The 24,500-nt window shown below is 39.2% G+C and overlaps 2 protein-coding genes across 9 annotated transcripts in view; both read right to left on the reverse strand.

Annotated features, from left to right (window-relative positions):
* Nucleotides 1-14,368, reverse strand: part of depdc5 (DEP domain containing 5, GATOR1 subcomplex subunit) — a 30,764-nt gene extending 16,396 nt beyond the window's left edge. For 3 of the 6 annotated variants that reach the window (XM_056391902.1, XM_056391905.1, XM_056391904.1), the window contains exons 1-29: nucleotides 13,822-14,366; nucleotides 13,634-13,721; nucleotides 13,461-13,507; nucleotides 12,736-12,821; nucleotides 12,576-12,659; nucleotides 12,444-12,493; nucleotides 11,286-11,355; nucleotides 10,907-10,985; nucleotides 10,727-10,788; nucleotides 10,549-10,618; nucleotides 10,378-10,450; nucleotides 10,185-10,288; nucleotides 10,003-10,077; nucleotides 8,864-8,998; nucleotides 8,679-8,740; nucleotides 8,529-8,602; nucleotides 8,363-8,432; nucleotides 8,220-8,259; nucleotides 7,860-7,980; nucleotides 7,551-7,774; nucleotides 7,229-7,429; nucleotides 6,284-6,419; nucleotides 6,101-6,192; nucleotides 5,081-5,140; nucleotides 3,871-4,054; nucleotides 2,756-2,916; nucleotides 2,257-2,377; nucleotides 1,810-1,977; nucleotides 1,453-1,675 (exon numbers count right to left, since the gene is read on the reverse strand). In XM_056391902.1, the coding sequence (XP_056247877.1) occupies nucleotides 1,453-1,675; nucleotides 1,810-1,977; nucleotides 2,257-2,377; nucleotides 2,756-2,916; nucleotides 3,871-4,054; nucleotides 5,081-5,140; nucleotides 6,101-6,192; nucleotides 6,284-6,419; nucleotides 7,229-7,429; nucleotides 7,551-7,774; nucleotides 7,860-7,980; nucleotides 8,220-8,259; nucleotides 8,363-8,432; nucleotides 8,529-8,602; nucleotides 8,679-8,740; nucleotides 8,864-8,998; nucleotides 10,003-10,077; nucleotides 10,185-10,288; nucleotides 10,378-10,450; nucleotides 10,549-10,618; nucleotides 10,727-10,788; nucleotides 10,907-10,985; nucleotides 11,286-11,355; nucleotides 12,444-12,493; nucleotides 12,576-12,659; nucleotides 12,736-12,821; nucleotides 13,461-13,507; nucleotides 13,634-13,721; nucleotides 13,822-13,879 (3,018 nt within the window). In that variant the 5' untranslated portion in view covers nucleotides 13,880-14,366. The other 3 variants (XM_056391901.1, XM_056391903.1, XM_056391906.1) reach the window with 3 other exon arrangements.
* Nucleotides 14,369-15,682: 1,314 nt separating this feature from the next.
* rab36 (RAB36, member RAS oncogene family) lies at nucleotides 15,683-21,598 on the reverse strand. Of its 3 annotated transcripts, none has more exons than XM_056391836.1 (11): nucleotides 21,485-21,598; nucleotides 20,673-20,753; nucleotides 18,355-18,446; nucleotides 18,174-18,248; nucleotides 17,877-17,978; nucleotides 17,702-17,766; nucleotides 17,534-17,585; nucleotides 17,050-17,131; nucleotides 16,874-16,964; nucleotides 16,646-16,759; nucleotides 15,683-16,558 (listed from the first exon to the last, which is right to left on the reverse strand). In XM_056391836.1, exons 1-11 carry the CDS (start codon nucleotides 21,581-21,583, stop codon nucleotides 16,497-16,499), a joined length of 915 nt encoding a protein of 304 aa, XP_056247811.1. In that variant the 5' UTR covers nucleotides 21,584-21,598; the 3' UTR covers nucleotides 15,683-16,496. The 3 variants fall into 3 exon arrangements, with proteins under 3 accessions (XP_056247811.1, XP_056247812.1, XP_056247813.1); XM_056391837.1 differs by having other exon boundaries at nucleotides 21,475-21,553; XM_056391838.1 differs by lacking the exon at nucleotides 21,485-21,598 and adding an exon at nucleotides 20,869-21,051.
* Nucleotides 21,599-24,500: the final 2,902 nt, after the last annotated feature.

Genomic DNA, 24,500 nt, shown 5'->3' on the forward strand with positions numbered 1-24,500 from the left:
TTAAAAAAACAAATGTAAAGACATGTCTCTCTCATTTACAGCAGCTAGAGAGCAACTTCACTTCTACACCACTTCATGACTGTGTCCTCATAGTTCTCCACACTGACAGCAAGAAGATCAATTTTCATTTGTATAGATTATCTATGATTGGATTGTTTTCAGGGTGCAGGAGTGACAGTTTATTAAATGCCCCACTAAGTCTACAAGTTGATTTTCATACCAGAGTTTAGTTTTCATTTACTATTCATATTTTTATTTTAAAAAAAAAAGAAATAAAATTCAAGTTTTTCAAAAACTAGTAAATGTTTTTTTAACATGAAAAATTACACAATCGAGTATTTAGTTAAGCAAGTGTTAATGATATTGTTTCATAAAGAATTTTTATAAAACAATATCAGTAAATATCAGAGAACAGTGGTGGAAGAAGTACTGAGTTCCTTCAGTTAGTAAAAGTATTAATGCTCTGATATAAGAATACAAGTAAAAGTATTATCAGCATAAAGTACTTGAAGTATTGAAAAAGTGTCTAAAACTACGGATCCTGTTAGTGTTATATTACTATATATCTTGTTGTTGAATTGATTACTGATGTATTTTAATGTTGAAGGTGGTTAGTTTAGGTTAGTTTAGTTTTGTTGGGTAGTTACATTTAAAAATAATTTAACTTTATCACAGTTGGTCATATAATCCTAGGTGCTCCTCATAGGTTTTTGAAATCATAATGTGTAAAGTAACGAGCAATTGTAGCTGTGACATACATGTAGTGAAGTAAAAAAGTACAATATTCACCTCCAAGTGTTGGAATAAAAGTACAAAGTACAAGTATAAAGTAGCATTTTGCTATACAAAACATTTACTTGATTTCAGTACTTTAGTGGATGGACTCAGTTACTTTTCACCTACACAGCTCAACTAAAAACAACAAAATTGACGATTTGAAAATAAAAAGGTATTATATTTGAGAAATGATAAACTAACTATCATCTAATTTCTACAGAAGCCCTGAAGGCAAATGAAAATGAATTAATTACTTTTGGCCACAAGACACTAAAAAAAACAAACAAACAAAAATAATTCACCTGCAAAGCTTTTGGTTTTTTGTCAGGATGTGTACTGAGCAGGTCACAGTGGATGTATAGGTTAGACATATAACTTTCACCAAGGACTGGGATTATAAATCCTGTTATATTTATTAACTTATTGTCTCCTATTTAGACTGAGGTAGTGGTGCACTTCAGCCTATTGTGGCAGAAAAGCAATCTGCACTTCTTTTCTCTATGGAAGCCTCATGAATTATCTTGAGAAAAAAAATTATTTGAATTAATGTGATATTTATCTCGTTAACTCAGAAAAACAGACAGTGAGGAGACAAAGCCTATATATATATATATTAATAATATTTTGTAAATAATATATAATATATGAGTGTGATGTAAACTAGGAGAGCCTCACTCTGATGATCCTGTCGGAGCGGTGGCGTCGCCGGATGCGGTTGAGACCCTCCAGGAAGCGGATGAAGCCGTCCAGCAGTACCCACTCCCCGCTGCCGCCCACCCCAGCACCTGCTCCCTCCCCATAAACATCCCAGTGGCCCTCCCCATCTGCCACCCGCCGAGCCCCTCCAGCTGGCAGCAGGAGGAAGCGAGTCCTCCAGAACTTCAGAGAGTCAATCAAACTGTGGAGGCAGAGGAGAAGAAGAATGTGATGGTGGACGTAGATGCTTAATTGTATAAATTGTACAGAATACTGTTGGAGGGCTCCTGACTGAGTACATGCTCTGTGTGTGTGTGTGTGTGTGTGTGAACGCACCTGAAGTCCTCAGAGCCAGCAGAACAGATGTACTGGTCCAGGTAGTTCCACTTGTACTCCTCCAGTCTCTCATGTCCAAACTCCACCCAGCAGGACACAAACTGAGCATCAGAGTGTGGAGGACACAGACTGTAACTGTACTGGATCTGAGCTGACTCGTATGGGTACCTACACGCACACACAGATACAGACACACACACACAGACACACACCTTGAATATATACAGAGGCCAGTAAAAACATCCTACACTTCTACTTCTAAATACTTCCGGGAGACTCGCTCGCTCGCTCGCTCGCTCGCTCGCACGCACGCACGCACGCACGCACGCACGCACGCACGCACGCACGCACGCACGCACACACACACACCACCTGGGAGGTTCAACATAGCATGAATGCAATGAATGCAGATGTGTGTTTGTGTTGGACGTTGTCAGGTGCACTCACTTTGGCAGGTAGCGAGTGACAGTGATTATTTTGTCCTTGAGACAAACTTTGTGGAAGGTCCGGCCCATACTGAGCCAGTAAACACTCTCCTCCTCCTCTGCCCGACGCAGAGAGACCAGACCTGAAAACACAACAAGAGGACACACACAGTCACCACAGGTGTGTTGATGGTTCTCTGTTTTTCAGTCATCACAAATATTCATGTTATGTGACTGGTTTAGCTGGATCATAAAGTTGGGAAAGATATTTTACAGTGAAGATCCAACACCAGGCCAACTTTACTTCAAACATGTTCAAACACTCTGACAGTGACTATATTACAACAAGACTTCGTCAAAACCTAGTACATGTCTGGACCGCCTATGGCCATATGGCTATTTCAGTATGAGGCCTTGTTTTCAGTTCTTTGTTAATAAAAAAAATACTTTGGTGGTATTCAGACATTTTCTAACAATGGATAATCCAATAATGTATGGGATTTGAAAAAACACACAGTTACCTCTGGAGTAAAGAGGGCTGCTGCCGAGCGGTGTGGCCACAGCAGGCTGTGGTTTCCTGTTATTTGGCTGGACGATGATCTGGTAGCCCTGCATCAACCTCTGACAGATAAACTCCTCAAAAACCTGAGACGCGCTCATCACTGGAGCTTCATCCTCTCGTCTGAGGAAGAAAACATAGATGACTAATGTTGGTCTAGAGAAGTCACATCTGCAGCAGTTGATGATATGCAGTTTTCACTGGAAGTAATTATATGTGATTCTTCTCATTGTCCTTATAGAGGAGGTACGTAAAAAAATGTTTTGTAATGCTTATGTTATTTTTCCTGCTTCGAGAAAATATAGTATAATAATATTGTGAAGAGCACTAATTTAACTGATGCTCAGTTCTAGTGTCGTCTTAGGAGAATAATAACTGTAAAAAAAACTTTTTATTGTAACCAAAATAATGATGCCAAAATCACTCAGTTTAGTTAAATCGTACATTAGAATACTTATTTCACCCTTATCAAACTAACTCATTTTTGGCCTCACACCTGAACTGCTGAGCTGCAGTATCTGAGTGGAGACTCTGTGTGCAGCTGCTGAGCTAGTGTCTACTGATAACCTGCATGTGAGGCGTTTAGGGGATGTCTGTAAATTGTAGCTACAGAAAATATCCTGGGTTACACTCCCATTCAAAAATGTGCATGCACATCGATCACACACTGCCACCAGCACAAGGAAATTCTCCACCTGGGGTTAAACACTGGACAGTGCTTATTTCAGCCCTGAGCAGCGTCTGGACTCTTCTCTTTAGGCTGTATGTAGCCTCCGAGGCAAAAGTCAGGGCCAAAGACAGCACTCGCTCCACCACTTGCTGCTAGTCGTTAAGCTTACTGCTGTGAGTACACAGTAATAACAAATGTGACTCAGATCATCATATTGATAATCCTTTTGGTAAGAAAATCAACCTGAATCTATAAAATCGAGGCGACAGAAACTTTGCCTTTTAAAGGTGAGCAGGGCCTTCAGTGGAATTGACTCCCTTCTGTGTGTGGATTTATAAACAGCTGAATGTTTAGCACACAGTGACTGGCTATAGACAGTTTTATTGTGAAGACAGGATGTTGTCTACCTCTCCAGGTCACTGTGTGGCAGCAGGTCGTAGCAGCCTTCGGTGTAGTCGTTCTGCAGCGTCTGGCGATCGGGGAAGTAGTCGGTGGTGAGGGGCAGGCAGGCCGGTGTGGTCAGAGACTTCCAGTCCACCCCCACCGTGCAGCAGAAGCTGGGCACTGTCGGGGGTGCAGACAGCAGCAGGGCTTCAGGAGCACCCCCACACACACACATAGACAGACACACAGACAGACACACAGACACACACACAAAAACACACACACACACACACACACACAAAATCCCCACAAAAAAAGACAAATGCATGTACCCAGAGTGGAGCGGTACATGTGTGTGGGGGGGCAGCACAGAGGAGTGAAAAGAAGAGTAGAGAGAATGAAGTGATGAAGATGGAAAAGAGTGAAGATGAAGATACAAACAGAACATAAAAAAGAGAAAGTAGAAGAGAGGGGAAGAAAAAACAAGTCAAGTGTTATTTTTACTGGCCTGATGATTCCTGGGGGGCTGTGGTTGTGCAGCAGTGATCAAACATGCAGATTGTGGCCCAGTCTGTGATCAGCGTCACTCAGAAGCAAGTGGAAAATGTGTCCTGAGCTCAACAGAGGTGTGAATAATGAAGTGACTGAGTGAATTTAAGATTCAAGATATTACATCATGCAAAACATTCAGATGGTGAGAAAACTCTCAGTTCAAAACACTGTGTGGAAGAGAGAGAGCCGTTTGACAGAAGCACCTTTAACAGTCAAATCAAGAGAAATACACTACACACACCGCCATGCAGGGATGAGGCTGGTTGAAGGCAAACAGGTCATGTTGTAGGAAAATTATGGGAGGCCTAATTAATCAGAGGATTTAACCTGGTGACATTTAATCAAATTAATTAAGTTACAGATCAAAAGGAAGAAGCCCAGAGGAAGAGACAGATAAGAAACAGAGAAAGAGAGATAGAGGGAGGAGAGGAGGGTAACCCCAGACCACATGACCTGTAAGAGTCTTTTATACTTGCGACCCCTGGAGACAGACGCCCAATGGAGAAACCTGCTTGCTGAAGCCGAATAAACCCTCACAGGTTAAAGACACCTCTGAAGGTTTATTGCATCATGAGTTTGGTAATTATTGAATATCTGCCTGATCATGAGGTAAATGGCTTCATGACAGTGTTTGTGATCAGTTGACATGTCTTTCCTTTTGTGAAGGACAGATGGACTCACTTGGATTGGCACCGATGAGGGAAAAGTCTTCAAATGAGGAGCCATGGTTAGTCAGAGTTCCTGTAAGAGTGATAAGAAGTAAAGAAAGAGCAGCAATTATTTTTGGCTATGCACTGTTGAAAGGATTTTTATAAAGTTCCAGTTTCTCAAAACCGAAAGCAATGACTCAAAATATCCTGTTTACTTCATGTAGAATCATATATAATCAATACAAACAGCAAATCTTCACATTTCAGACACTGGTACCAGCAGATTTTTGGGATTATCAAACAGTTATTTGATAATCAATTATCAAAATAGTTGATCAATAGTTGCAGCAGTAAAGTTTTACTTAGTTTACAGAGAACAGAAAGGAATCAACCATATATCCAAGTTGATCACTGACAGAACATGAGGAAGTCTGTGCTCCTGTTTTCTGGGGTGAGTGAATTTCTAGTATTATCTTATTCATATGTTACCACTAATTAGCAGGTATCAGTGTCTGGCTTGTTAGCTTAGCACATTTACTAGCTAATTAGCTGGCAAATGAATTAGCCTTCAAGCATGACAGCCAGCTATGCTAATGATGCTAACTGAAGCATATGCTTGTCACAGTTATTAAACCGGCATGAACTGAAGTCTCAGCACCACACATGCTCCGCCTCTTTGCCCATTCTTGGATTAGCTGGGAATAAACTACAGTGTTTATGTTCATGGTGATGAAGGAACATGTCACCCATGTCTACTGATATCTTTTCCTAACAACAATGCTCTATGGCACAGAGGAATGTGATATATCAGGCTGGGAATCCACAAACAGGTAAGTAGATTAATTAAATCAAGAAAAATATATATAATATTGCCAGTCTCAATGATATTGATATTTATGTCTTCATTACTTAATTGGAAAAGTGACCATGAAGTTAATCAGCCACAAGTCTGGTGTGCTTCTTATTTCACTGCAAACAAAGCAGAGCTATAGAATAATCATATGAGGCAGGGTTAAAATACTAAGTGTGTTTGAGAAACTCTGTTTATCACCACTGTTGTTGCTCCCTGGACTTCCTGTGAACTCATCCATTCCTCCACCAATGTAGAGGCCATTGTCTCCCACTTGCCTGGAGGTTGTTCGCCTTAAATGAAGATACACATAAACACTCATCTGTCTGTGCTCCAAGCTATTTACAAAGGAATTTCTTCTTTCTGATGGTAGGTGAGTCTAACCTTCCAGTGGCCTCGTGATAGGCCAGCTCCAGCAGTTCAGCGGAAGTGTGGGCGGGGTCTCTCTGCTGGCTGCCCTGAAGTTCAGCCATGTTCTGTCTGGTCTGGTGATGGATCTGGATCGCCTCTCCAGAAGGACCTAAAGAACAACAGTGGCACATACTGTTACATACAGTCAGCTGCTTGGATCAAGGCCAACAGTACAGCTACAGACTCTGGCTCTTACTTCTTTACAAGGTAATGAGGTTCTCTTCTGATTGGCTGACTGTTTTCTGAATGATCCAATAAAATTATAGCAGATTTCAGGTAAAAACTAGGAGAAACCAAATCCTGAAAGGTTGGCTGGTGGGTCCAGGTGGGCGGGGCCTGGGGCATGGCTGAGGGCAGTGACTGTTTTGTTGTGACATCACAAAGTTCCAGAAGTCCTGACGGCTGGTTTTAAGGCTCAGTTTCTGAATACAGGCTGTGTGCATTTCTCTGTGGACTGAGGCTTTGATACTTTCACAGTATTAATATAGAACCTAGACCTGCTTTATAATCAAACAACACATAGACATCTAACTTTAGACTATATGGACCTTTAAAACAAGCCAGTAGTTGATCATGATTTTTTATATGAAGGATTTTTCTGAGCAGAAAACAGAGACAACTTTATATATGACGACTTCCACGCTACACCCAAAGTTTCACAACCTCCCTCCATACGATATATCTGGATCCAGTGTCTCAGCCTAAATCAGAGCCAGAATGAGTGCCCTCTTCCTGTAGCCTTTATATTTAAATAAAGTGAAGATCTGTGATTTTACTTCACAACAAAATCACAGTAAGGCTAAGGGCAGGTGATTCCATGGTTGCAACCTGCGAAAAATGCAGGGTCTGATCGGGGGCACCTGAACTAGTTCAGATAAATTCTTAATGGCAGGGGGCGAAGTGTTAGTGTCACCTCACCAATGGGGAAGGTGTGCATCCAGCGCCGGCGGTTGGAGGTGAGCTTCATGGGCATCCTGGAGGGTGTGAAGGGGTTTATTAGCGCTCTCTGTGGGGTGTAACCTCCTGGACGGATGTGCAGCGTCGACTCAGCACTTCCTACTGTGAACCTGCCCGGGGCACTGGAGTCCCGCTGAGAGTCCATCATCTTCTCCAACAACTCTGGACAACAGGATAACAGAACAGCAATAAAGATGGAGCATATCAGCTTCCCCGGACTAATCCAGCTGGACTGGTTCTATGATCAGGGCTAAAGGTCCAGACTAAACCTCTGGATAGTTACCTCTGGTGCTTGTGTATCCCAGAGAGCTGCTGACTTCATACTGGGCAGGAGGCATGCGGGGTATCAGTAGCATGTTTGATACCTGACCCAGACTATCATCAGAGGCCAGGCTCCGCTGTTCCTCAGGACCCCCAGAGCGTACAGGAGGGGAGGCCCCTATGCCTGCGCTGACGTCCACCGAGCCCCAGCTCTTCCTCCCACTCATCTCTTTGTCCCGACCCATTCTGAAAGACACAGGGTTCAACAGGAACTGGAACTGTCTCCATTGTGTTTAGTCTAGAGTTTCGTGCCATGCAAAGGGTCAGATACCTGAAGTTGGTGCTCCTCTGAATTCGAGAAGGACCAGGAAGTCTGAACACCTGAGCGTCATAGGCGTCATAGTCCACCTGGATAGGCAAGCTGTTGTCAGAGTCCTTTGCAGCACACAGAGCTGAGAGGGAAAGGTCGGCGTGAAGATGAAGTCACTTTTCTGAGTAAGTGGTTCTCAACCTTTTAGAGTCATGCCCCCGCCCCAGAATAATCAAGTTGGTACAGGTGACCTCTGCTGCCTACAGCCAATACAATCTCTTCTAAGCCAAATGTGACCCCCCCTTGGGGGCCACGACCCCCAGGTTGAGAAACACTAATCATGCTTCAAGAAATGAAAAAGATGTCAGAAAGATAACTTACTGTGCGTGTCCTTGCTGCTCTTGAACTTTTCAGCATGAATCTAGAAATAATTGTAATTTTAATGAGACGTTAAAACAGAAAAGAAATATTTTGCTAAATTAAATTTTGAAGTAAAACAACAGAGCTGTGAAACGTGACGGTACCTTACGACCAGCCAATTTGATTCGAGGGGTGAAGGAACTACAAGAGTTCAGACTTTTTGAGGTGTAGAAACTACAGGCAAAAAAGATGGAAGCATGATATAGATCAGCTGATTACACATAATACTTGTCTTGGTCTTTATTCTCATGGTGAATCATGCTGTCTTACCTGTGGTTGATCCAGTGGGGCAGGTTGTAGTCGTCTCCCACACGAGAGTCTCCAGACGTCGTCCTGTTGTGCAGCTACAGAGAAGATGACACACATCATTAGAAACACACAGCTACAGTGTGTGGCCTGACGCAAACACAGACACGTTACCTTGAACAGTGGTACTGCATGCAACGGCTGCTCCCCCATACACACCAGGTCTACCCCGATACCTTAAGAGGGAAAAGTATGTGTCACCAACATTATTTATCTTCATACAATGATCCCTAAAGTCTGCTAACAGGTAGATCTGTTCAGTTTGTGTGTTTGAAGTGCGTTTGTGTCGTCACACTCACCATTGTCAATCATTCTCTGTTTGGTGAGAATCATGAGCAGACGGTCCACCTCAAACACTCCCACCCCGGGTGTGATGACCACTGACATCTGTCCGGTGCGGTCGAAGTTACGGTTGATGTAGTGTTTGTCAAACACTGTGGGAGACACACGGTGACTATCATCAGTGATTGAGCTGAACCTGATGATGTTAAAGGACGAGCTCACGACTTGCTCATATGAAAAACATATTTTACTTGCTGAAATTATTCCTTCTCTTCATATTGGACATAAAAGGCTTCACAATGGTCAGTGATAGGGACAAGATCCACAGAGGACACAGTCATTGTTCTGTGTAAAAATTGATCCAGGTGACATTGCACAATAAATTTAATTGGTAACAGACACTTGTCTATTCTAAATAGTAGATTTTAATCTTGTTGGTTAACAAGCGTCTGCTTTTGGTCAGGAAACAATTCAAAATAAGTCTGTCTAATATGTCTCTATGGAGTACACATCAGGTCATGCTGTTCACATTCACAGCCATGATCCATAACAGCCACCATAAAGTTTTGGCTGGCACAGCTCCTCTGTGTTTATGACAGTCCAAGAAGTCTCAGTACGTGAGCACTGTGAAACAAAATTAGTTGTTTAATTAATTTGACTTCCTGTATTTATGTTAAAAAAATTTGAACTTAAAAGTTAATAACCAATACATTTTTTAAATGGATAAAAAGAACAAACCTCCTCCAGTTGAATTTTTTACTCCAGTTTTTTCCAATGATTCGAATAAATCAACTGACTTGAATAATGAAATAAAACAAAATTTCAGTCTAATTATCAAGCTAATTAACATCTACAGCCTGGTAAGAAACATGGTGTAAGAAATAACCAACAAGCCACATGTTGGTAGCTGTGGAAATAAACCAGCAGTCTCACAGATGCTGACTACGACAAGTTCTATATAAATGTGTTATGTTACTTTTTTTTTTAAAGAAATGTGTTCTCAGTGTATGCTCATATAGTTGCACAATGCAAACAACAAATCCTACAATGATGTTAACTAATCCTGACTGAACCAGGTACCTGAATACACCTGCTCTTAGTTAGAGAACTTCCTCTCTTTCTAAGAACCATTCAGCTCTGGGATGAGTGTACGCACCGTTGAAGGAAAGGTTAATGGCCTCAAGGTAGTTTCCTTGAGCAGCAGTTGAATTATAACCCACAGGAAATCCATCTGGTGAGAGAGCAAATAAACATAAATAAACAAAGGAAGATCTCAGTTAGAAAATGCTCCTGATCCAAAGATCCATCAGTCGATCAAAAGCTGGACTCGTTCACTACCTGCTTCCTTCAGTCGCACCAGGACAGGATACTGGATGAACAGTTTCTTGATGGTGACCAGCAATGTAGTCCACTCATCCCGCCTCTCATTCTGAGCCACGACCCTGATCACAAAACATGTTACGATTCATCATCCGCCACTGCTGTCCGGTCTGTTATTGTTCAGCATATAAAAGCACATCAGTAAACTCACCTGTAGAAGTCTTCATAAAAACGCCCCTCGTGATCCTGTCTGATGGAGCCTCTTAGGATCTCGGGAAATTCATCTGAGGAGAACGAAAACTAAGATACAGAAACGTTTCCACACTGGTGCTGTGTTCATCTGTGTCATGACTCGATGTGATGATAAAGACAGAGGACTCACCTATAGTTTTAGCACTGTAGAACGTCCGTGAGAAAAGTACAACTGTCACCTCATGACTGCAGTTCTTCTCCTAGATTAACATTTGACAGTGATTTTGATTAGTAATTAATAATTAGTAATTAATGAATCATTAATGGATTTAAGACTCACAAAAGTAAATAAAAGAAAAATCACAAACCTTCCACTTTGCAAAAAGGTCAGACAGGAAACCATTTACAGCCTTCTCAAAGTACAGATCACCTGAGACAAAACATACAGGTAAGAATGTTCATGTCAATATGAGAACCTGTATGTCACTGGAAAACAATCACATTCAGCTCATTAAGTGTGAACGACCAATCAGAGAGCTCCAACTAACCATAGATGTCAAAGTCCCACATCTCACAGCTCATCTGGATAAAGATGTAGACCATCGCAGACGTGGATCTGAACACCACCTGTGTCATAAGATCATGTGACATATCACACAAGTTAATGACTAAACACAAATAAATGCTATAGTGAAGCACACACAGCTAAAAGATGAATCACCTACTTTAAAGATATCTAAAATTTAAAATATTTGGGTTTTAGTATGAACTTCTGGGGTCACATGATGGTCTAGTTATGGTGTACACTAAACTGCAATTCCTTGTTAAATGAAAATATCAAATCCAAACATTTTGAACACTTGGTCCAAGTATTAACAATCATCATGTGTGACCAGCAACGTCAACATCTGCCTTCTGAACACTTACCCTTGTGTCTTCACTGATGTAACCACAGGTCACTTTCTCTCCCTTCACCCACAGTTCACTGGCCTGAGCTCTAGAGAATCAGAAACATCATAAGAACAAGTTGAGGGAAGGTTGAGTTAAAACACCAAAAACTCTTACCAACAGACCATTTACCATTTTCATTTTTCATTTTCAATTTACAGATTTTGTTATGTTGCAGTCCCTCACTAGTCTACAGTCAGTTCCCCGTGATGATAAAGTGGAAACAGATTTTTTTTTGCAAATATATTAAAAAGAAAAACCTGAAATATTACATAAGTATTCAGACACTTTGCTGTGACAGTGTAAGTTTAGCTCAGGTTCCTCCATTTCTCTGGATCATCTCTGAGATGTTTCTACACCCTGACTGGAGTCCACCAGTTCAGCTGATTGGACATGATGTGTAAAGACACACACCTGTCTATCTAAGGTCTCACAGCTGACGACGCAGATCAGAGCAGAAACCATAAGGAGGAAGGAGCTGCAGAGCGCAGAGATAGGATTGTGTCGAGGATCAAAAACATTTCTGCTGCACTGAAGGTTCCTGAGAAGAACAGTGGTCTCTATCAATCTAATCATCACGTGTGGTTTCCTCCATACTCTGAGAACTGAGGCCAGAAACTTAAATCTTGCTTTCATCAGACCAGAGAATCTTGTTTCTCTCAGTCTCAGTCCTTTAGCTGCTTTTTTACAAATTGTCACTGAGGAGAGGCTTCGTCTGGACACTCAGCCCAGATCCGTAAAGTGGCAGTGATGGTTGTCCTTCTGGAAGTTTTTCCATCTCCACACAGGATCTCTGGAGCTCAGCCAGAGTTACCATTGGGTTCTTGGTCTCCTCTCTTACCAAGACCCTTCTCCTCTAGAGGAGTCCGGGTTGTTCCAAATTTATTGAGTGAAGATTGATGAGGGAAAAATTATGTTTTTTTTTATTTTAGCATTAGGCTGCAACATAACGAAATGTGAAAAAAGTGAAGGGGCCTGAACACTTCCCGAATACATAGATATCTAAATCTCAACTTTCTCTTTTAACCTTTACCTGCTCCCTTTGTCCTTTTTCTTAACCTTTACACACTTTGTATGCTGGTCACTCTAAATGCATTTATGCAAATGGAGTGTAGAGAATGAAATGTATGCTTATACCTGATTCCAGCAAACTCCACTTTCTGCGTCACATAAGCACAGGTGCTCACCTGGAATAAATATTGTGACAGTTATATCCTCATGTGCTGTTACACAGTATTACACAGATATACAAACATTCACATGCCCTACCAGACTCTTCTTCAGTCTCCACATGTCTCCTCTGCCAATGTACTGGTCCTTGAAGGTCAGCTCCACCAGGTCCAATGTCACATCCTACAAACACAGAGCTGTGAGAGATTCTCTTTCACTGAGAGGTGGAGGAGCTGTAGAGGACTCACAATAAATATACCTTAGGGTCGACAATGTTAACAATGACATCCTGGTATGCACGAAGTTTGAAGGCTTGTGCGACAGTCTGATCCACACTGATTGTCTCTGAATAAGAAAAACATATGCATCATGGGTAGTGAACAGGCAACATAACTGTCACAAACATTTTTTGATTAATAGAATATCAAAACAGTTGCAGTTAATGTATATTTGTCCAATTACAGTAGATTGTAAGAGTTAGACAAAATGACAGAAACATCCTATAATTGAACACAAACGATTGTAGCCTAAAAATGACCTCAGAGTTGAATCTCTATATGCCAAGAAACACTGAACATAAGCATCACAAAGCCAGGATGTGTTGAATGGCTGTTGTCTTGGGCTGCATTAAACTGTGAGGTATTCCTGTTATGCTGTTGATCGTCCATCTCCAGCAGGGCTGCAACTAACAATAATTTTCATTACTGATTAATCTGCCACTTATTTTGTTGATGCATTGATAAATTGTTTGGTCAATAAAATGACAGAAAATAGTGAAAAACACCCATCAGTTTCCTAAAGCCCAAGGTGACCCAAAGATATTCAGTTTAGTATCGAAAGAGACAAAGAAAAGTAGCAAAACTTAACATTTAAAAACCAAGAAATAAATAAATAAAAGCTTACATAGAGATAATTAAAGTCTAACTTGATCTAGTCTAATCTAATTCCTGATATACAGCTGCTACACTGTATTGGATCAGTTACCTTTCTGTAGGTCTTCTTTCAGACTCTTCACCTGCAGCAGCAGAGGACTGGGAATTTCAAAATAAACAACACCAGATTATAGGCTGAGTAGTGCAAAGATATGTAAACTGAAACACATCTGTTCAAGTGTGAAAACTACCCAACACAGCGATTCTTCTGCTATGCAAACTCACCTGTATTCATCTGTAGGGTGTGCGATCTCGATTATATCCCCGAGACTGACTTGAGGGAAAACTTTTGGGTTGACAACTAACTCATCATCTGCTCAGAGGAAAAGTTGATTTGAGAAACAATATCTTAAAACATTTTTTTTTTTTAAAAGAGATGGATTTATTCTACTAGAAAACAAATTCTCACTTACCACTTCCACCAAAACCTTTCTTGTGCAGCACAAGCTTGTATGACTTGTTGGTCTTCATGATAAACCCCCTTAGGAACAAAACGTTAAAAGTCTAAATTGTCCCACGATGACGACATGATAAAATAAACTGACCCCAGCTGGCTGTCAGGCTTTTAGAAAGGAATACTGCAAGGAATGCACGGCCTCTCAATAAATTCAATATATAGATATTATGTTAATTTAATTCTTAAGTATTCAATACATTCTTGAGGTAGAGTAGAGGTAGAACATAGTACAAAACATGTAGAAGTACCTGAGCAGTTTCTCCTCAGCTCATGAGATGTTGCTAGCCTAGCATGCAGCTACTTTGAGACTTGACTTACAGTTCGTTAAGTAAGTTAACGAACACTAGCAGCAGCCAGCCAAACAAATGCATACTTGCATTTAAAATACACCCATATAGATTAAATAAATCAGAACAACTGTTCTTAGTATGGAGGTGTAAAGCAGTTCAGTAGCTAACTAGCTAACACTATTGCTACTTCCTCCAAAACATGGAAACATGTGACTTGTTTGTGTAGCCTTGATCAAAGAGTGTCTTAGCGAAGCAAGAGGGCTCACTCCACTTATTTCCGTCTTCGCTTTTGGAGGATTAAGACGCATGTTTTTTTCTGTATAACCCTATAGACTTACAAATCCCCCCAAATTATATACATATTATACAGTTTCTTTAAATTAAATATACATGTACATCCTATGTAAATCGTGTTCAGACACTGTCAGGCATTTATATTCTTATGACATTAAGCATAAGCCATAGAGCGCTGGACGGGCTGCAGTTTGAATCTGACACGAGCTCGAGAGAGTGTGAGCTGGAAGTGTAGCACTGAGGCTATCCTGTCACTCAAATGCTTTACCTTGGTCACAGCTTGCCTGTTTACCATAATAACACGTGTGGGCTCCTTATTTTATATATGCCACTCTATATGTGGATAGGTATAATACACACGTAAAATGTCATGAGCAGTTCGAAGCATCCTAATTTTAGCGTACTTAAGCTGCCTACTGTTGGGCCGACGTGACCAAACCCGAGCATTATTTCCAAATTTTTGTCTGAACCTGCTCCGATTCATCGGGTCTTGTCGCGCTGTATCCACATATCACTATGAAATGATCCAATATTTCATTCATGTTTGTTTAGACATCTGGATTGTACTTTTTATAAGACTGAACAAGAAAGCATAACTTATTTGTTCTACAGTTGCTCATATTGTTTTACATTATGCACTTTGAAAGTTACATATTGTGCAAAACAACACGTGATAAACATTGAAGAGAAAAATATTTTTCTCTTATTTTGAATGTAAGGTTAACAATTTATGCAATACTGTTAACCTCCTGATTTTTTACGAGGGAAATTTCATATTCATAAAGCGTAATTCTTAAATTAAGTCCCTCATTTAAGTTGTTTCTAATTGATCTTGAACCTTACTTTAAATATCTCAAATTTGTTTCTAACAAACAGGAAGTCCATGTCAGCAGTTAATTTCTATTCTGAAATCCTTGTCTGAAGAAACCTGTCACTTAAATGACAGGCCTATATTTGTCTTTATTTATATCTGTATTTGTTTATTTGTTTTAATTATTTTTCTTCTGTTGTTTATTTTATTTAAAAACTGATATGTCTGATTGTTTGTACATTTTCAAATTTAAATAAAGTATATAAAGATATTAGACATCTGGACCACTGCATCAAATAAAGCCAAACCTTGGTACATGTTGCATGTTTTTAGTAGATAAGAAAGCCCTCATCAGTAAGGGATACATTAGGTAGGCTATTATGATTTTGTGAGTTTTGCATAGCCAGACATCAACAGCTCAGTAAGTTGATAAACTATTTTATTAAATAATAGTAGGCTTTAACAAAAATACTGGTCTCATAAATGCACAACTGCTTTCTCAGCTATTGCTCCATTACATCAAGATATTACATCATAATGTGACTATTATATGCATTGAGTTAATAGCAGACTCATTTACACTTTTATTACTTGAAAGTAAACATACACATTTGGTTTACCTGCTCCCAAATTCCCACCTCTAAACTTTCATTAAGCTTTTATCAGTGTAAGGCCCATAATCAAATATTCCACAACAATACTGTAGTAACAAACACTATTACAGTAGTTAAAAAAGGAAGTTTCACAAGGACTATCTGGTCCTGGCACCACTATCCACCTCTGAAATGATGGACACCATGGAATTTTTATTTTACAGAAACTGACCAATAATACAACATGAGAAGACCACAAACTAAGCTGGTTGTAATGAGATGTGCTGATCAGACTCAAATATTAGTTATTATCATAGCATGATTTTATACTGGGTTTCTCTAGGTTTAAAAATTTGGTTCCCCTAAATACTTTTTTGGACATTTGTGCTCTGAAAATTGTCAAATTCATAAGATTTAGTATCAGCAAAAATAATCCATTATCGATGGCTTCAGTCCAATAATGATTGACTTTCAAGAGCACATACTGGTTGAACCCTCTGCAAATGTCAGAATAGCTGTCTAATGAATTAAGGAACGTAATGGAACGTGTCCTAAGGCATATTTCAGTCCAGTGGAACATGATCCATCAGAACACAGCCTGTCTGGCTCTGTTCTCCTCTACAGCTCCCAGTTCCTCTTTTTATCAGCAGCAGTTTCTCTTCATTTCTTGGGATGTGGCCTCCTCCAGTTTGGCATGATCCGATTCTGTCAAAACAAACATTGTTCTGTATTTGTAGAAGACGTTCATTATCATTATCATCTCTGCTTGTTAGGAGTTCAGCCATTACTTACTGATACTATCTCCTCGTCCGATGCTTGCAGGGGCCCCGCCCTCCAGGTCCTTCAGGATGCACCTCTCAAAGGCCAGAGCTGCCACCCTGAAGAAAAACCCCTCAATATTTTCCCCTAAAAATAAGAAAGATGATTTGTTACAGTGGCTTTCTGCTTTTCTTGGATGCATTGTATTTATGTTTTCTTAAGTACAGCGTCAACTGATTAGTGTGTGCTCTTGGTTTTTACCTGTTTTAGATGAAACAGCCCAAAACTCTGCATTCATTTCTGTTGCTATTTTAATGGCATCTCTTTCTGTCCTCTCTCTTTCCTCTGTGGGCTTTAGAACAAGGCAATTGGGTGCTAGAAGAAAAATGTGTCTGTGAAAATTTGTAAAATATACATATCATTAAAAACATACTCACCAGCAGGTCGTTCTTAGTGCCAACCAAGAAGATGAAACAGGAGTCATTCTCATTTTCACTCATGGCCTCCTGCAACCACTGGCTATGAAAACAAAACAATAAATCCTTAAATTATCATAAAGTGCAAAAAATTCATTTGGAGTTGCGTTTCTGGCCACTTTAATTAATATAAGTCCAATATTCAATTTACTATTAGTTTCTGTTCTAAACCAGCTTCTGAGAAAAATATCTGTCTCTTTAGCTGCTACATAATCCACTATGTTCAAGAGCCAGTCTTTGTCAGTCTGCTGTTTACATTCTGGATAGATGCTGTACAAAGGGTCAGTCACAGCTTTTTAGATGAAAACAGCTCCAGGTGCTAGAACCACAGCCCACTGAGGTGTACTGATTTCAGCTGGTAAAAAAAAATATTACTAGGCACTAGTTGGTTAATAGTATTGGTTATACCTGCTTCAAAATGTTGCATTCTCATAACTATACTTACCGTGTGTGATCCAGGGACTTAATGTCTGCCATGTCAAAGACTGTGATGATGACTGGAAAACATGAACAATATATGTAGTTTAACTAAGCTCAAATGTGAAATGCTTTCACCTAACATCAACATACAATCTTTTCTTTTTAAAAATGACTTATGACAGCAGCTTCCTACCCTGAGCTCCTCTGTAGTATGCAGATGCAATGCACTTGAATTTTTCCTGCCCAGCAGTATCCCAGCTATAAAAAAAAGTGCAATTACAGATCAACATGGATGTCAAAAACACAAAGCACTCTTAAGGTCACATCCTGTACAAGCAGGATTATTTATTTAAATTCAAAATACTCACATCTGAAGGGAGAAAGGGACTCCAGATATTTCAAACCTCTCGATCTCAAAGTCTACTCCAATGGTGGCCTTGTAGTCTCTTTCAAATACATTCTTACAAAACCTTCAAAGGCAAAAACAAGTCAAGGTGTTTTCTTTTTGCTCATGGTGTTCAGAACTGCAACAGTCCCTAGATCAGTCAGTACCAACAGATCTTAAAGACAAAGACTTTTTACATGCGGTTTTATTATGATTGTTTGTAGTGTTGTGTTCTCTACATCAGATATATACTGTAGGTTCTGTCTTAATGATGAAGTACCTATTAATGAGGCAGGTCTTCCCCACATTGAGGTCACCAACAACCACCACTTTTGACATTTTCTGTCGGTCCCACCTTTAAAGAACACAATTATTTTTTTCATCATTGAGGGAGACCTGATTTAAATGCGATGTTCAAGCAAAACAAAGAATTTCGCTTCAACCCAGAACAGGACACTCACGGCTGATGCCTGGCTGCTCTGTCATTACAGGCTTCTCTTGCCTGATTGTCCCAGTCCTTCTTTAGCTGCAGAGAGGCCTCAGGTGTGTAACACTGAAAACAACAGGATCATATACAACTGACATTAACAGTTGTTACTCTGAATACATGTTATAACAATACAAGGTCCACAGCCATGCTAGCATCTCTGTGATGCTGTACTTACTGTAGGCACAGCAGTGCTTTGAGCTAAATGCCAATGTCAGGATACCAACATGCTCACGATGACAATGCAGATGTTAGGCAGGTATGTTTACCATCTAAGTCTGATGGTTATTATGCTAATATTTACTAATTTACATCAAACTGAAAGTACAGTTGAAACTGAGGGAATTTCACTAGCTTTGCAGATTATTTAGTTGTAAACTAAAGTGCTGGCGAAACTAAAAGCTTGATCTGATGATGGCACTAGATAAAAAAGTGAAAGGATCACCAAAGGCATAACAGTTCATCTTAAGGGGGACATGAATGTTCATACCAAATTTCATGGCACTGAATTCCAATTATGTCAACTTCAAGGTGGTGCTAACCCTAACCCAGAGTCAGGAAGATTTATCTTCTGGGGACCATGAAAGTCTGTTTAAATTTAATGGCAATCCATTCAATAGTTGTTAAGTCATTTCAGTCTAGATCTAAGATGTGGACTAAATCATAGACATATAAGCCCTGTTCAGACATGGTATTAACATGTGTCTTCAGTGATCCAACCACTAGTGTCCAGCTCTAAGTTTGTCAGTCCACATCTGGATAAATGTGTCTCCAGTGACCACCTGTGATCAGATCTCACTTACCCGCTTTTTTATGCAAATAAACAGGTATGTGTTGTTGTTTTTAGCCAATAAGACACCTGAGATGGTTGTTAATAACAGGTCTGGACATGGCCACAGACACTGCCATTCTAAAATATATCAGTTATATATGCAATTTATCCTAAAATGTACTGCTGCTGCATTAATGTACAGGTAGTCAACAAGTGTCTTGGTGGATATTGTTTGATGCTATGCATAGAAAATTCTTTCCCAAGTCATCTGTTTTATTTTCATATATGCAAACTGTAACTGGGTTGGAATAAATTGGGTTAATTCAGATCTATATTATAAAAAACCGACTTAAGATGTCTGGGTTAGAGAGCTATTAAACTGGTCACTTTGGCACTGCAACATCGAACAAACAACTTTCACTTTGGTTTTCAAACCCAGAATCGCATTAGTGTGGGTGTATTTTTATGTCACCCAAAAAATAGAGGCAGGCATTGCTTCACTTTGGCCTAGTATTAACACATTTTACTTGCAATATTCAGCATCTATTATTTCAGACTTAATGACATTTTACATGCCAGTTAAAATGGAAGATGATCAGTTAATCCAGCTAAACCTGATTGTAAGACGGATTTAAAGGAAATATTAGTTACAATAGTTTTTGCTATTGCTAGTCAACTTTAGCATCAACAAGTGTTTACCTACCAGTTGCTAGTTCAGCATCAATCTTAATTTCTTCACTCAACACCAGCTGTTTCCAGCGGTGGAAAGCACAACAATCTTAACTTTTGTTTTGCTTCTGTCTCTATCGCTGACTATTCGTCTAATGAAGTTAGCATGCTAGCCAGCTAGTTCGTCTCATCACTTTCCGATACAGAGTCAGTGTAGCAACCAGAAGTAGCTACTCAGAGGATGTATTACAACCTCTTGTATTGTAAACACAACAATGGCTGAAGACTGGTCAGTAAACAGCTGTTAACGTTGGCTATGTAGCAATGGCAAAACTTGCAAATAGCTCCTTTAACTCTGCAGCAGAAGAACAGCAAAACAAGAAGCCATTTTTAAAGTCTTACATATTTAACTACATTCATGACCATTTCAGAGACTGAATCTAAATAACATGACTTAAGATATTTTTGGAATATTCCAAAATTTCTGGCATGTTTTCTCTAATATTGGTTAGACAGTTACTCTGAGAACCTGTTAACTGACCCCATTAGAGGCCAAAGATAGAAAACATGTTAGAATCCTGTCTAAATAAAGTCCCTTGGTGTAGCACTTGAAGAACATTGAGTGGGCAGCAGGGCATACTGACAGAGGCTTTGATTGTGTACCTGACTGCAGCAGCACATAACTACCCTGAGTGCTGTGATCTGATTTAACATTCTGAGAGAGTTTGGTAGAAGTCACACTTTTCTAATACATTTAACTTCCTCTGGACTGCAGCCCCTGCTATTTTAACTACAGTGATCTAACAGTAACCATTGTCACCACAGTATAATGACAGAAAAAAAGGCTGTACCTTTGGGAATTCACAGATGGCCCTGTCTCTGCTGATGGGTGGTGGGAACGGCATCATCCCATTCCTGTTATCCATGATGACCTGAGAGGGAATGTGTAACAGCAGCTAGCGTTTGTATAATTTAGTCTAATTCAACGCCTTCCTGCAATGTATGTGGGCATTTTTATAACAGTCACATGTTCTCTGAACAAAATACCTTATTTTACAGCATCAGAATCCACAATCTTATTCTCATTTAACTTCATTATCTTCTCAGATAGACACAGCTGGTTGATAGTTCACTAGTGGCACAACATCTAATCAGAAACCTTTCACTGTGTGAGTGTTGAATTGTGGTTGGGACATTAAAAACACAGATACACAGGCTCTTTTAAAAAGACGCTAATGCTGCTGCAGCATGGTGAAGTTTTCAAGTACAAGGCCGAAATCTAGGTCTCTTTGCCTTCAAAATAAGAGTTGACAAAAGTTGAATCAAATTATGAAATTATATTTTCACACTTCTATCACATTCTATATTACTCCTAATGTGCTTTGTACAGATTGTATTTTTTATTTTCTCCCCCTGGCACAAAATCTCCATAAGCCTATCTTATATATTAATCGACGTGAGGCTCGTAAACAACTATTTTAAGGTGAAGGTCCTGAACGGAAGTCTCGCCAGGTTTTCTTTACAGTGACGCTGTAAGCGATACGGCGACACAGAACCAACTCCACCACCTATTAATTCACACATGTGAGCTTTTATTCTCTTCACAAAGACACTACGTTACACTGCAGTAAAATCACCAACACTGTGACCGACCTGTACTCACCACAGACGAAGTATCCCCCGGGTTTCTCCGGCTAAGACCCTTGCTGCAGTTATGAGCCCGGACGTTGTCTGATGAGCAGCTCGTTACTATGGCAACCATACTATATCGCCCGTGTCACGTGATAATTGGACTTCTATTGGACGTTGTTAAACACACGCCAGGCAGGCAGGCAGAAAACATGTAACTTTCAAGAAATCCAAAAAAAATGTAAATAAACTTACACTTAATTCATCAAATGTTACATCAGCATAATTAATACTGCTTCTACTTTTATCTTATATTCTCAGCATAAAGATATAACACTCAGTGTGTCCTCTTCTGTATTTTTACTATATTTCAGTATAGTAACCTACAGTGGTGGAAGCAGAATTTAGATCCTTTACTGGAGTAAATATCAAAAGGATTCACAACGTGTCCTTCGAGTGTTATCTATTATAGGATCATTATTACTGATGAATACGTGTGTAAGGAGTATTTTATGGTTGCAATGGACAATGTGAAGGTGACTGAACTACTGTTTACACTGTGGGGCAGTTTAGTTTGCAATACTCCCAGCTACTCTTGTAGAGCCTCATGAGGCTGTTTCTGTCTATAATTTAGTCATGCACACGATTCTGTCTGAAAACCAATGAGACACTCAATAGAAATGAGTGTCAGCAGAATTATTTTAAATGACTCATGATTTAAAATATAAATATTGTACCTGAAACAAATGGATATGCATTGAAAACAGATGGCATGGTAGTGAAATTAAAAGGACCAAGTTGAGGGGAAGAATAAGTGAGTAAAAGTAGCCTACTTACATAGCTGCATTGCACCTGTGTTGATGTGTTTAAAATACCAAATTTAACCAGCTTTACTCTCTTCAACTCCCTCCCAGTTTTACTTTAAATTCATTTTCAATTATTTTGTATTCATTTATTTTGAAGTTGTTCATCTGTTCCAAGTTTACTATAGTCAGCCACGATGGAGAATAAAGGTGGACTAATTGCACCACCTGGTGGTGTTATAGTGTAAATGTCAGTTTAGACTATAACACTAACAATAATGTCAGTCTGAGGTTTATGTTATACAACAAAATGAAAGTTCCAGTTAAATTTATCCAGTTCAGAAATCTTCCATAAAAATCCAAGTTCCTTTTTCTTTTTAAATGAACTACCTGTCTTTCAACTTGAAGTTATACATTTTTTCCACATTAAAAAACTAACTAACGCGACTATGATCTATTTATATGTGGTTTTCTAATTTCAAATAATTTCTGAACATCTTAAAATGACGTTACAACGTATAATATATTTTTTACCTTATAAAATATTAAATTTGATCTTTTTTGTAATCAGTGGTATCATTACAAAATGTGTAGTATATGAATGATTTCCATGATCCCACACTGCTTTTTTCACCTTTACACTCGCAACGCACTAGCTAAGCAATCTGCTTAGATAGTTAACGTACCTGACCAGTGACAAAGTCGACGGGCATATGTGATACAGAAGACAGAATTATTTATATTTGACCTTCAGTTTTATGATACACAAAAAGAGAAAAAAACAACGGTGGAACACAAATAGGTGATTTAATTAAAAAGTACCTGAACGCATCTGGGTCATGTGTCTGTGAAGGAAATTCTGGGAGGGGGCGAGCGGCGCGGTTAGCAATACAAGAACATCGATAGAAGTACTTGAAGAAATAGAAGAATAACCTTCGTTTAAAGTGACTCCAGACGGTGTAAATTAGTATTAACTCAGAAGAAGATGTACTGAGAAAAGTTTCCGCCAGTTTGAGTGTCTGGACATTTGCGAATTTGGGATTAAAGCGAACAAAGGTAATGTGCTGTAATAACATTAGCTAGCTAATGATCACCGAGCCTTGCAGACCTCAGCTAAGATTAATGCGCCATGCTAGCTAGCCGACCGATGGTTACCATAATGTTATGAAGTTTGATTGATAAACTAATTAAGCGGAGTCATGTAGTAACCCAACTTTTGCCAATTTAACCAACTAAACTAGCAAATCTATACCTCCGAATTAGAATTCTCTCAAATTTTAAGTAAAATATTAGAAATAAGTTATTGTGTGTTTTACTAACTAATTTAAGGGCTGCATTCACTCTTCTCAGCAAGCATTTTTGGTTGAAAAGATTATTAAAAAACGTCTATGCTTACCGTTGAAAAGACGTTCAAAATTGGTTCAAAAGTGAAAGTTTTTTTTTTTACCGGTTATTTGTAGACGTCTATTCAATGTTCACAATAAAACTATATTTAACCAGGAAATTTTGTATTGAAAAGTTACTGCTTATAGTGTGCAGACATTGTTATGGTGGATCATAATTGGTATACTTCGTCAAAATTTCCCATTTGAAAGCCAGTATTGCAAAATACGGTTAAACATGGTCTAAATGTAAACGTTCATTAAACGTCTACATATAGCCAGTAAAAAAAAACTATCACTTTTCAACCGATTTTGAACCACTTTTGAACATAGTCGTTTTTAAAACGTCTATTCAACGTAAAAATGCTAACTGTAAAATAGTTCACCATGCTGACGTCTAAACCACGTCTTTTCAACGTCATGTTCCGATTATGTATGACATTTTTTAATGCAGAAATACATTTTAATTGTCATGCACTGTTAAAATATAAAAAATGGGGTATTGTAATGTGTATATTAAATGTTGTGTCCCTCTTTACCCAAGGAAAAAGGCAGATAAAGCTTTCAAAATACACTTTTATTTCAAACTTTCAACTTTCAAAAAATGAAAAAAAATTGTTTGTGTGTAATGTCGTATAGTGTGTTGTTGGAACAAACAAAAAATATACAAGGAAATAAATAGTTCAGAAACCACCACCACCACTTCTCCCCGGCGCCTGTTTCAGGTGGTCTCCTATGGAGCTGTCAATGTCTGCCTCTGTGGCACTTGGATTGAACCTTATGACAGCATCTAAATTATTAAGGGAAGAACATTAAATTTAAAAAATGCAAGGATTTCACTGTGCAACTGCTCAGTAATAAGGGC

Source organism: Seriola aureovittata, chromosome 12, assembly GCF_021018895.1.
Source record: "Seriola aureovittata isolate HTS-2021-v1 ecotype China chromosome 12, ASM2101889v1, whole genome shotgun sequence".
Classification (NCBI taxonomy): domain Eukaryota; kingdom Metazoa; phylum Chordata; class Actinopteri; order Carangiformes; family Carangidae; genus Seriola; species Seriola aureovittata.